At 41.2% G+C, this 13,980-nt stretch overlaps 1 protein-coding gene and 1 long non-coding RNA gene across 2 annotated transcripts in view; one reads left to right on the plus strand and one right to left on the minus strand.

Moving 5' to 3' along the window:
* nkd1 (NKD inhibitor of WNT signaling pathway 1) overlaps positions 1–4,279 on the minus strand; it is a 30,682-nt gene extending 26,403 nt beyond the window's left edge. The window contains exons 1-3 of the mRNA XM_026173880.2: positions 4,045–4,279; positions 3,890–3,922; positions 3,521–3,660 (exon numbers count right to left, since the gene is read on the minus strand). Coding sequence (XP_026029665.1) covers positions 3,521–3,660; positions 3,890–3,922; positions 4,045–4,069 — 198 coding nt within the window. The 5' untranslated portion in view covers positions 4,070–4,279. The remainder of the gene's footprint in view (positions 1–3,520; positions 3,661–3,889; positions 3,923–4,044) is intronic.
* On the plus strand, positions 3,551–9,097 carry LOC145427784 (uncharacterized). Its single transcript, XR_013908331.1, has 2 exons — positions 3,551–3,688; positions 8,600–9,097. It is a non-coding gene; the product is annotated as an uncharacterized LOC145427784 (long non-coding RNA).
* Positions 9,098–13,980: the final 4,883 nt, after the last annotated feature.

Consider the following 13,980-nt stretch of genomic DNA (forward strand, 5'->3'; position numbering starts at 1 on the left):
TGGAGGGGGTTTTTTCTATACAGAGGGTAGGGCTTTAGGGTGGAGTGGCCATCAGTGTCACTAAAAACACCCCCCAGCGTGGCCCACTTCAAATGCAGCCTCGTTTCATCAGCCGCAACTGACACAAGGCCACAGGGTGAGCGCAACAAACAGATGGAGGATAGGAAGGGAGAAAGGAGGAGAAGGGAGAAGCAAAAGAGGGGGAAGGGGATTTCAGAATTGAAAGGGAAAACTTATGAAGAAGGCAAGTGACAAGTGGCACTCAGTTCCAAATGAGGTAAGCTCAGAAAGTAGTCACCAGAAACTTGAACTTCCAAGTCCAAAAGTCGTGAAAATCTTCAATCCCTATCAATGTCTCTGTCAGCAAAGAATTTTACAGGCTGCACATAACATATCAGATTTATTGGTACGTGCAGACACCATGCTGTGCACTCGGGCTAAAGTGTGCCAAGGCTCACATGACCTGGATCTCGTGTGTTGAGGACCAACGGGTCCACCTGCCCACACCACTCACTCACTGTCTGCCAAGCTCCCGCAACCTTACATCTGACAACACAAATCATGAATGGGTGTAGAGCCTGCGTGGAATCATCATTAAGTCTTCAAGTGCTTTCAAGTACAAGCCTTAGTGTGTCCGTGTGTGCTCGAACACAATTTCAATCTAAAACCATTAAATGAAGAAAAACTGCCAATGTGAGGCACTCTACTGAACAATGACCACTTTAAAATCTGCAGTGTTCTGATGGGGAATATGGTTTGAAAAAAAAAAATGGTTCAAAAGAATTCCAAGCGTGGACTCCCCACTGTTGACACCCGACCCACATTCTGCCGGACCCTGTTTCAGCATGGAGAGGGGGCTTAAAGAATAATGGGTATAAATAACTATCTCACCAGGTATTCTACGCAATATGGACAACTTTTAAAGCAAAGAGAGTAGACTTGTATTTTCGCACAAAAGATTGGCTCCCATTTTTGTTTTATTGTATTTTAAGCTTAAAGCACCGCAGGGCCAGCCTCTTAAACTTCTTCTCACACATCATTAAGTCTTTCAATTTAGTTAAAATGATATGGTAAGCATTCTCTTTAATAGAGGCAAACCTACTTCATTTTAACAACGACTCATGATCACTAAGATAATGCATTATTTATGGAGTCAATGAAACAGGTTTGGAATGACCTCCACTCATGGAATTATTCCGTAAATCCACTGGAAAGGTTGAGACTTGGTATGGTTTGTGTAACTCTTCTTAACAATACTGGGAAGAAAAGCAACACACGGTGCTTATGCCACACAACCCAAACATAAAACGTATGACTATGCAGTTATATAATACTGTAGGGAAATTACGGAAAGCTATTTCACATCACGACACAGCTTGTAAACCACGTTGCTTCTGATTAATGATTAGGTTAATGTGAATGTTTATTCAAAGGCGACATTCGACCGCTCCCTTATTCACAAGGGGTTTCCGCATGCGGGTAGCTTGGCATATTTTTACGCCAAATGCCCTTCCTGACGCAACTCCCGCGGGATTTGTGTTTCTTCCCGGGATCAAACTGAGTATCTTTTGCTTATTAGGCAAATGAGTAACTCAGTACACTACAGAGCATGAGGGATTGCAAAGTCTTGTCTTTATAAAAATGTAAACTATGCTTCATGCCCTGGCACAGAATGGGGAAAAAAACATAAATGCTTTAAACTTTAATAATCATTACAGATTTAGAATCCACTTTATAATCACAAAACAAAAGAGAAAAGTGCTCAAATAAATATTGATGTGGAAACAACTTTTCTTCTTTTATTCATTTTCCTTCTGAGTTATAAAATAAGCTATTAGACACCGAGACTTGAATTATTTATACAAGCTGAACTCTAAATTGTTCAAAAACATCCAACCCTTTTGGCGGGGGCCTCATCCATCCTGAGCCAAAACTTCACACATGACTGTTGCTGGGAAAAGCAGCATGTGAATATGTCGAGGAAAAAAGTAACGAATGTTTGTTTTTGCAGTAACAATTTATGGTAATTGCATGATAATAATGTGGTTTTAAATGCTTAAATTGCCCGAAGCATATGAACCCCGCTGAACATATAAACAGCTAAATAAATGGAATGGATTTTTGCAGCAGCAGCAGCTACATGCTCTGAAAAAGAAACATGGGATTCAGATTGTTTTTCCTCCATAAAACCCCTCTTCAAAATACATCCCAGTGCCTGCTGTGAGTGTGATCCTGTTACCATATGATAAAGTTTGCTGCAGCTCTGGGCACATGTCAGGATGAACAATTTTTCATGTAGATGCCAAGCTCCCTACACTTTATTCTACAGCTCCGCTTACCAAATCTACCAAAGAACTCTTGCACCAGCAGACAAAACAACAGCGGATTTTATCTTTGGCTTTGGTGGGAATCAGCAGACCTTTTTGTTGCCTTACACTTTCTCGGGTTGTATGCCAATGACTTCTCATACTAGTGGTTCATTAAGGAATTATAATCTGCATGTGTATTTCTGTCTCACTTGTGTTATTTACAGTTCAAAAGCATGGGCATAACATGGTTTCAGCTTGCTGCATGAAAATGATGCCACGGAGCTGCATGTCGCTGATGATAGGATTCTAGTCTTTAAGAACACTGAACACTAAAGGATCTGTCGAGTATTTTAAAAAGGAAAATCATGCCATGCAATAACACAACAGAATATTACAGTAGGTGTGATATATCCTGGATTGTGGGATGCATTTAATAAATTGATGTATTTCTTCTCAAACTGTCTGGATTGTGAGTGGAGGGACTGATTTTCCTTTTCTTTTCTTTTTTTCTTTTGAGGGGGGGGGGGGGGGTTGTTGTTGTTGTTTTTTAAATTCTTGATGGGCTCCAATTCCTCAAACATGCTGCCTTTGAGGAAGGCATGGCAAACCAAAGAGGCTTAACGCTCCTCTGAAGCAATTCCAAAGGATTTCCCCGCTTGACAACAGCACCGTGTTTACGGCAATGCCAAAATACAAAACAAGCATGACCTCCAACATTTCTCTCTCCAGCCCTTACGATCCACACTTGTCACCGGACTGTCACACTGAGCTGCTTTCAAGGCTTGATCTATTGTTACCTGAAAAATAATCCCTCAATCAAGTGCATACGGCTGCGCATTTGTGAGCTCAACGGTCTTATTTTGCTCACAGGGAAAACAAAAGTAAGATTGCGATTGGTTTACTTTAATTACCTTTTATCCCGTCATGAGCGACATTTAACTCACCGTGAACAGCCACTGTTAAAAGTTTATCCACCAAAGAGTCAAAAAAGACTGACAACACTTGAGGTTAAATGTAGCTTCGCGTGCTATCGTAGAAGTGGCATTAAAAAAATATGAAATAAAATGTTTTTTTAAAAACTGCTTAAGGTGTGAAACATGTACGAGGAGACACGCAATACTTGAGTTACAAGACAAACTTTACAAATAAAAGAAGTCGTGGAGCAAAACTTCATTGTGAATATCCGAGTGTACGTATACAGTCACACTCACCCGTGCAGTTAACCCGCAGTTATTCTTGTGGTGACAGTCCTGTTGCTCGAGGCGCGAGCTCGTGCAGTAGTATTTCTGCTTCACGAGCCAGTCATCGATTCCCTTCCTCGCCAAACAGGCATTCACTACAAAACTGTCGCCTGAAACACAAAAGCAGCAGTATTAGCAGTGAGTACAAACCGTTTTCTTCCTCTCTCTCTCTAGTGTGTTCACACTACAAGCGCGTTAACCTTCAAAGACTCTCGGGGTCTTCGTGCTGCAATAAACTGAGGCTGATACGGACTCTGGAAACTGCTCCGCTGTTCACAAACTGACCGAAATGCTCAGAAAATGTTTGAGTGCATCATGTAGGGGAATAAGTGCGCTTACCTTCTGGACTCTCCCGCGGTTTACAAATAGCAGCTTTTGAGAAGGAGATAGAAAAAGAAAAAGAAAGACAAGAGACAATCAATGTGTAACTCGAAAGTATCGCAACACCCAGCAACTACAGCTGTGATTTTTCTCTCGGGAATAAGACGTCTTACCATGTTTCGAGTGCAGTTTACCCATTTCTATGCATCGAGTTGGAGTTGAAAACCATCAGATGAATATAATCCAAAGAAGGAATAACAAAAAAATAGAGACGCGCTATCCAGACAGAGGAGCGTCCGTGGAGACCGAGAGCAGACTGCGCTCAGAACAGGACCATAAAACCAAGGAGCCAAACGAGCCTTTGATCCAGAGCGCCGCCACTGACGACACGCGCGATAGACAATAGGCTGTGCGACTTCCTTACACCGATTTCAGATTAAAGCACAAGCGACTGGCGATAGCTCAAGTAAAAATGGACCGAGAGAAGGGCATGTCATTCTGACTTTGAAAATAGCAAATATTTACAATGCGGCACACTCTTAGAGTCTTAAAGACGTAGAGCCAGAAACCAAACCTAATCTGGTTACAGGTGCACCACGGGTTAAAACACACACACACACACACACACACACACACACACACACACACACACACACACACACACACACACACACACACATACAACAGAACCCCTCAGTGACCCATGTTCGTGCTTTACAATGCTTTTATTATGAAAATTACATCTCAGGTTTTCCGGAGCGTCGTGACATTTTCTGTCTGCCTTTACGCTCCCGTTCGGCTCTGGCTTTCAAGCGCGCGCGAGGTGACGCCAAAACATTCATTTCTCTGTTTCATTTTTGCCAGTTGGGGTCTGGTGGCATCCTAAATGATCCCAAACCAGCGACCTCAGCTGTTATTTCAAATCCAAGCGTGTATGAAACGTCTGTTTGTTGTGGGTTTTTTGTTTGTTTGCTTGCTTGCTTTTATATTAAAATGAAATACAAATAAGCAAAACATAAAATAGATTCACTGGCAAGCTGTGAAACATTTCCCTCGGCTTGGGGTTTGGGTTGCTTACTCGGGCAGAATAATTTCTCTGCGTCTCACATCGCAAAGTATGTAAAATCTTTTCTTTTTTTTCATTATTTTGATTGAATTACCTTTGACGAAGCGTGCAATCATTAAATACACATTCTCTTTGTATTCTCTTTTGACCTCTGACTACTTCTTCACTTTTTATCAACATTATCCTCTCAGATGGGCTTCCCAGGGGTAAAAGTCATTTCATACGGGGCTCCGTGGTCAGTGCCCGCCTGTCTTTTTGGGGTCTCTAATATGAAAATAAGGGTCTTAGTGGACTGAGGCAGCAGATGAAAGCGGGCTAAGATTCTTTTGATGTCTTCAGATATAAGACAGAAGCCACTGTGCCATTTCATGCCAGGCTGCCAGTAGCTCAGTGTGAACGTAATATAACGCACAGTGGGCATCATCTTTTGAGAAAACACTGCAAAGTCGATACTCTAATCATCACCAGTGAAAGACTGAGCTTGAACAGGAATTGAATATTAGATTTATTTATTTCTTTTTTGGCACCAATTTTAGCAGCATTACAATTATTGCTCAATCACAGTGTTCTTTTGGTTTGAAACACATCAAATCCAACCTGATCCATTATGTGAAGTGGAATTTTTTTAGAGTGTTTGGTTCAAGAAATAGATAAAAGAAATCTTTTCCTATCACTTGTACAACATTTTCTTCCTCAGATTCTTGTATGATTTAATCTCAAAGAACTCACACTGTACAAAAAACTAATTAAAGTATTAAGTTCTCAATTCAGTCAAACCATTATGTCCTTTTTGATTTGAATTAATCCGATCAGTCATGTGTCCTTTATTTGGTGTAGCTAGGTTTTATGAACAAATGTTTCACCTGACACTTCACATCACATTTAAACACATATTATAAATAACAGGAGGATTTGAATCATAAGTTTTCTGAGGACTGTCACCTGAACGCAGGTCGTGAGAATTGCATAAAAGGTAATGTTTCATGTGCGTTTTCAATCAAACAGCAAAATGCTGGCATGGTTTTCCTAGAGCTGGATGTCTAAATTTAGTCTTCTTTTGTCGTTTCTGTGTCATGGAAATTTTTTCCTCTCCCTTTAAATCTTAAAACAGAAGTCTTTGTTCAATTTTAGGACAATTTTAATATTTGATGTCCTTGGATGCAAATCCATGTTGTTACAGTGCTGCTAATCACTCCTATACTATCACTGGGTCCTGCTGTCAAGAAGTCAACACTGTGTTTTTATGTTTACATATTGCCTTTACCCGTGTGCCTCCAGCATACAGGCTGCCAGTAGAGCTGGGCGATATATCGAGTTTTTAAAACATATCGATATATTTTTATACGAGATATAAGATGTGACAATATCCTTTATATCGATATAGTCTATGTTACGTTATAATTATAGTTGTGGAGCCGCAAGTTTGCCTCTCTTTCGTCCACTTTTGTCTCTACGCAACGTTACTCCGCCTCGCCTTCACTGAAGACAACTCCCCCTCCTACCCCATCGCTTCACGTGCAGGCAGCGACAAGACGGACACGGCAAATCTCCGTTAACGAGTTACTGCGCATCTCCCCATGCGTGGGGCTGGACGGCGTCAACGTGCTAACGAGCTAAACATGCTAACGAGCTAACCGCGCCAACGAGCTAACAGCGCTAACCCTAAAATCCTTTCATTCTCTCAAAAGTTGATAGCGCGCCTTATGTATGAATTCTGGTTGTGCTTGATGGCCGCGAACCGATTTTATGTAGTACACGGCGCTCAGCAATCTGTCAAAAATGTTTGAGTACGACTTTGGTAAGCTAAGGAGCTGCACCGCTTGATAGATTGTCGGCGCATTACGGCTACCGAAGAGCTTCGCGGAGTGATATGTACTGTGCATCAACGTAATATTACCGTATTGTGTGTGTATAAGGACCATAAATGGCACCTGTAAGAGACGTGGTTATGAAGCGGATTTCAAACTCCAGGCTATCAGTCACACAGTAAAACTTGGGAACAGAGCAGCTGTGAAATCTGTCTGTCTTTGTTATTACGCTCAGCGTCTTTTAGTTTACATTTTGACTGCACAATTGTGAGCTCTTTGTTTAGCACAAAAACAACCTTGTTTTCTTTTATTTATGGAGCATTGTTATTTAATGAATGCTCATAATTTAATTTTGAGTAATTTTTCATGTACATCTGTGCTGTATGTTAATAAAAGTGCCTGTGTGACATCTGGGACACAGCTTTGACTTAGAACTCTCTTTTTGTTCTTACTTTATGGCTTAAAAAAAATATATCGAGATATATATCTTATATCGCCATCCAGCTAAAAAATATCGAGATATGAATTTTGGGTCATATCGCCCAGCCCTAGCTGCCAGTATGTGAAGCACACATGCTGGCAGCCTACAGACTGTTGTTTATTTGTTTAAATTAGAAGCCAAGCTGATTTTCATTTTTGTGCATATTTTATGTGATCTTTATCCCACTGTATTCACCTGAGGACTATTCCCATTTAAAAAGCACAGTTGTTGATAGCGTTACATTTTTGAGAAAGGGCCTCAAAAAACTTGCTTGTAAAATGCAAAATGTAATGAAGCTTTCAAATGCTCAGCATTGCCGATTTACAGTTTTAGAAAGCCACCTGCGATTCCATCTGTCACAAATTTCACAAAAGTTTTGATACTTTTGTGGCAATCTCAACTCCCACTGAAACATACAGACGTGATCAGACTAGATGTTTTGTATGGTTTAAATATACCGGAGACGAATATCAGCCACATATTCTACATTCACAGGTTTAACTTTCACTGAAGTCTAACCAGCATGGGAGTTTAAGAAGTTATAACTTGTGTAGTTAAGCAGGTAATAACCACCTCTGCCTGGAGGAGAGTTGTTAATATCAAAACTCTAATCCTGCCTCAGACCCGATTTTTAAGGAAGGACACATCTTTCAGGATGTGGCTGTACAGTAGACACATGTCCTTAGGCTGGTCCACATGCACAATGTTTTCCGCATCATGACTCCATCGTCACGTGTTGTACTAAGAGGAATCAGACTCCCCTTTGAACTAGTCTGCCACAGACACAGATGAACGTGTTATTATAGCAACTCGTCTGAATTCGGTGGAAAAGAAGGCCTGTCCCTCTGACACACTTCCTGTCCTTTGAAGAGGCCAACGGAGAGATGGCTTTGCAGGCCCTATTTCCTAGCTTTCCCTTTGATGCCTGTGAGAGAGGAGGAGGTGGAGGGGGGGTTTAGAGCCATCTCCCGAACGTGAACCCCCAAACCTCCAATCAATCCCCATTATCAGGGGTACAGTTTATTTTTTGCCTGACACACAATCAAATCAGAGAATAAATGGAGTAAATATTTCGCTTCTATTGAGGCATTTGTCAAATGGAGTTGAAATCAGTCCCTTGATTATTGCTCTGTTTTTCCATTATAGCAAAAAAATGCTTCATAAGAACAAAGCTAAATTCTCTAGACACCTGTCTGATTGATGTAAGTATTTATTTGCCTAGGGGAGCACCTACCTTGGTGGTCAGCTCTGGCTCATTCCATCATAAAACTGGGCATTCTCCAAGGAAACAAGCATAATGGGGGGTATTGAGGCAGCTAAATTCAGGGGCATCTAATGGTTTGTCTGTGTTTATGTCCTTGTAACAATGTTAGGGGCCTGATGCCTGGAGAGAGCGCTGGAGGGAATGCTGCCTGGTGGTGAAGAGGGGGATGTGAAGCATATAGAGGGAGAGAAGAGCAGCTGCTGGCCGCTTAAAGCTCAAACATGTGACTGTTGCCTTTATCTTGAGGAACAAAGGGCGTGGATGTTGTAAAGGGCAGAAGACAATCGAGACTGAAGTACAGTGTTGATTCCTGCAGTGGTGGTGACTCAGCCCATTGTAGTGGCTCAGCATGCGATGTGTCAGGCAAAGGGTCTGCAGGGGGGGAACGACAGCCTTGCATGTGTTCGCCTTTCTGCATGGTGGAAGTAATGGAAATAACCTGGATTCTGAATATTTCTAGACTCTTTGGTGTCAGTTGGTCTTTGAGGCAAGTAGAGTAAAAGTGTGTTAAATCACATGAAGCTACACACTGCAACACTGTGCAACAAGTTTCTTTAAGAGCTTGGAAATAAGCACTGAAAAGAAAAATAAAAGATAACAAATTCCCTGCATTTGAAATTATGAAGACCCCCCCAAAAAAACACATTTACTATTAAAACCACGGGTTGTGTACATGTTAATGGGAACATTTGTAGTTTATATATAGATTATCCAAAATATTGGAAGACTTAAAGCAACACTCCTAGTCTTGGTTTGGTCCTAACTAGTTTTGTTACAGCAGCATAAAATGTACAAAATGCAAAAAATAAGTATTGGGTAGTCCATCCATCCATCCATTCGCTTATCCTTTTCAGGGTCACGGGGGGCGCTGGAGCCTATCCCAGCTGTCATAGGGCGAGAGGCGGGGTACACCCTGGACAGGTTGCCAGTCTGTCGCAGGGCCAACACACAGGGACAGACAACCATTTGCACTCACATTCATTCAAACATTCACACCTAGTGACAATTTGGATTAATCAATTAACCTATCCCCACAAGCTGCATGTCTTTGGACGGTGGGAGGAAGCCGGAGCACCCGGAGGGAACCCACGCAAACACGGGGAGAACATGCAAACTCCACACAGAAAGACCCCGGCCTGATGGTGGAATTGAACTCAGGACCTTCTTGCTGTGCGGCAACAGTGCTAACCACCGTGCCACCGTGCTGCCTAGTATTGGGTAGTGAAACAATAAATTTGAAAAAGTGCATGTTGCAGACAGCACATTCTAATACTAAGACTGCTGATCCTGTACTTAACATTATTGGTTTGTAGTGTAAAGTAGGGGAATCCTTATCATCCCGCTTAAAAATTCCTTTTTATCTTAACAGCAGCACATAAAACACCTCTAACGGGGCCTGAAGCTCGCTGACATTTCTTTTTAGTAAAATGTGTCTACATAAAGCGAGCAATGAAGAGAGCAAGTGGCGTGCAAAGCAACACACAGAAACAGACCTTTTTTTTAGGAGCACCGCTGAATGACTACTAATTCTTCTGATGTCAAAAAGTCTCCAAATTTAGGCCAATATAATCAATACTTTCTGCTTCTGTACTTCTCTTTACTATCTGTACTAGACACTGGCTGCTTTTTTGAAGCGGTGGGGGTGTAGCCCCATCCAGAACGAGGACACAATTAGTGTATTCAGCCGAAAACAGTGGGGTTCCCCCTTTGATGTGGGGATCAAATGAAGGAGCTGTGTGTTTTTGTCCAAAATGACAGGCTTGCCAGGTTTACTAATGGGTAGCTAATAGAAAGAGAGGTTTATGATGCTCATTAATTACACAGTCTGTCATGTGTTGGAAAGCTAGAATAGAGGAGACGGGGAAAAGAGAAAGAGAGTCGGGTGCAACAGAGGAAGCAAAAGGAAGAGAGTGGGGGTAGTAGTCGTGGAAAGCAGGCTGGGTGTACCCTGAAAGGGGGAAAATATAAATGAATGGAGTGAAAGAGCAAGGGTACGGAGAAGATCTCCTAAAAGATCCATACAAAACCTGTCTTGATGGAAAGCAAGGAGAAGATGAAGAAGAAGAAAAAGAAAGGAACAGGAGGAGATAAAATAATCCGTTCCTAAAGATAAGAGCAGCCACCAAGACAGGAGCTTCAAAGAGCAGGAGACACTCTCATGGGAGCGTGCCATAAACCTTTTCCTCATCTTCAGAGGAAAATTCAGTCCCTGATCCAAACACGCCCAAGCTCTCAGCACCCACCACTCTGCAGGTGTCCAAGGCCCGGCGACTCCTGGGGTGGCGCGCACACTTCCAAGCAACTCTGCCTTTGAACTCCTTGGACTCATGTCGAGTGGTGATGGTGATCTGCACATAAGGTGCAAATGTGAATAGTTAATGAAGAGAGAAGAAAAAAAATCAGAGCCTGTCACTTCCACCACAGGAGAGGCTAGTGATCTCTGCTATCAGCTTCAACCAGCACAACTCCTATGAACCCTCTGGAGACACAGTTTGTCATCTCAAGCTGATCCACTAACAAAAGCCTTGCCAACAGTAACCTATCCGTAGAGACATAAGCCCCTTTTCCATTAATACCTCCTCAGATCAACTCGCCACGGATCGCCACGGATCGCCACTACTCGACTAAGAACAACTGGTTTTACATTACAATCCTGTACCACTTAACCTGTGTGGTTGTCGTCATAGCAATGCGTTTGAGCGTCCGACGATGTAATTAATATGTGACACAAGCGCTAAAAAAGATGGACGTCGAGGCAAGAATATACCTGCTGCCCGTCTGTGGCTTTTCAGCAGACCCTCGTTGCCAGATTTTAATTTTCGTGAACGAGACGCTGTCATGACTCATCGAATGATGAGCAGGATACGCATTGATCCAAGAAGGTAGTAATGGAAAAGGGGCTAAAGTGGAGGTGTGACTTGTGGGATGTTGCTAGCAGTTGTCACGGTAAGTTTAGGTTAAATGAGGCTGTCCTTATGACTGAGCCCAGCCATTGAACTGTGAGAAACCAAGCAGCTCTTGTCCACGTAGGGCTGGGCACCAGTGGGGCCACTCAGTCAGACAAGGTTTATTTAGCTAAGCTCGAAGTCTCCCACACATAGAGGCTTGTGGTGCTATGGAATTCATTATCCTGGGCTGTTAACAGGCCATTGGTGTTTTGAAAAGTTTCAGCAGCCTTTGAAATTGCTCTCTCTGCTTGGGTTCAATCATGGAAGCCACGATCAAATTGCACTGACTGTTATATCATCTTCAAAGCATTCAACTCAAGAACTGAGGTCCACACAGGTAAACAGTTGTAGGATAATACCCAAATATTTAGCAGCACTTTCTCCCATGGTTTGGCACAGTGAAGCTCTTTCTGCATAAAGACTTCCTGTCCACAGGCTTGTAACCTTTCACACTGAGATCCCCTATCCAACCACTGCAACTCAGTGTTCTAAATTCTGCAAATACGAACTGAGTCACTGTAATACAAGTGTTGAAAACACACAGTCTGACAAACAAAATACTGACTCCTGCTGAGAGAAGCAGTAACGGCACCAGAAGTCATTAAATTTGCACATTAGTACCGTGTTGTGAAACACAGGAGCAAACACAGGTCCTTTTAATAAATTAAGGTAATCCACACAGCTGTAGGAACCATCAAAGTCAATCAATTCGACCATTTTGTCGTTCACCTGTGTATTCCATTGTAAACAATTTAAAAAGTATTAGAATTGCTGCATGGAGTTAGATTTAGTGGATGCCTATATTTTCCTAACTATATGCAGTCACACGTCAAATCAGTCTCCAACCACTGAGTTGTAATTTGGATTGTTGTGCTGTGCAAACTAAACTCAAACAGTTAAACACTGTTTATCGTTGTGCAGTACATGATTGCTCTGTATTAAAAGTTTAGATGGCCTTACAGTCCAGGGTCATCTTGTCATGGTTGTCACATAGTTTTCTGCCAAACACTTACCTTGACTAATAGCCACTTTTGCACTAGAAAGCATATGTTGCACATGTACAAATACACACAAGTTAATAACTCAGGTGCTCTATTGTAGTGTATTGTATTGCAGTATTATTGTACGTATAATTGTATTTATGTCTGTTATACATGTACCTTTGGGACTGATACAAATGTTGTTGTAATCAAACTGATATTTCTCATGCTATTCATTTATGAAGCTCTATTGTTTAAACTTCTGAACTACCTCTCTTCTATTCTCATTTCAATCTTGTTAAATGCGCATGATTAATTGAATCCTTAGATATTCATGCACAAACTAAGCTTGGTAGAAATGGTTTCAGGCACTGTCTCCCTTTAAAAACTGGGGGTTGTTTTGTTTTGTTTTATCATTTTTGCATCTCTTCTGTTGCTTCTACCTGATGATTTTCTTTTCAGTGTTTAAAATCTCTCTTGTAAGGGAGAGTTTAATCTCAATAAAAACTATTTTTTGAATAATTTAAAAGAGATTATCCTATATGCTTTACTTTTTCAACATTTTTTTCTGCTATACAAGATAATGCTTGTGAGCTAAAAGTTCAGATTTCAGGCTGTTAAATATTCTCTTTCATACGGTCTTTGGTTTATTTGTTGGCATTTATATTAGATAGATATTCTTAATATGGACATCTCAGGCACACAGCTCCAGCTGTGAGTGTAGACAGTGTTTAAAACTGTTGTTTCAAACCTTTGTTTTTCAAGAGGCAGCTGGATTAAAGTAGAATTGAATGGATCTAAAACAGCTTGTTTTGGATAGTGGATGGATGGACCTGTGGGATATATATAAATAAAGACTATTTAGAACAAGGTGTCATGTAAACTTCTCAGTAGTGTCCAGGAATGAGCACATGGGGATAAAAATGAGAGTAAAGCCCTCTTTTAATCAATTATTTTCTTTGCAGATGTAGATTTACTACTGAGGAAAAGTTAGAGAAGTTAGAGACTTTTATAATATGTTCCCGACAAAGACAAAACATGATGGCAACATCTTAATTAACAATCTAAAAATACTAAAAAACTTGTGCATGGCTGTGGCTCAGGAGATAAAGTGGATCCTGAAGATCCTGAACCCAACAAATCCCCCAATGCATCAGTGCTAGTTGAATGATAAAGTGCTCTGAGGGGTCAGTAAAACCATAAGTGCTATGTAAATACAGGTCCAATGAACATTTAATTATTCACATTCACTAAATGATCAATTTATTAAGCTGGAGGATAATACAATAACATGAAATGCTCTATGGAAGAACTATCAGGAGGATTTTGCAGCAAAGTATTTTTTAATGTCCTTACTTAAAAACAATCTCATAAAGCACATCATTTAACCAGACAAAAGCTGCAGAGTGCTGTCAGCAGAAACGGGCATGCCTCATCAGCTTTGTAAGCAAGTACTTAAAATTATTTTTCCACAGCAATAAAACATTTCTCAACTGGCTCACAGCTAACACCACAGAAATCTGCCTGTTGATTCTTAGCAAGAAAGCAATTAGGAAATGTTA

This window comes from Astatotilapia calliptera, chromosome 1 (genome assembly GCF_964374335.1).
Source record: "Astatotilapia calliptera chromosome 1, fAstCal68.1, whole genome shotgun sequence".
Classification (NCBI taxonomy): Eukaryota; Metazoa; Chordata; class Actinopteri; order Cichliformes; family Cichlidae; genus Astatotilapia; species Astatotilapia calliptera.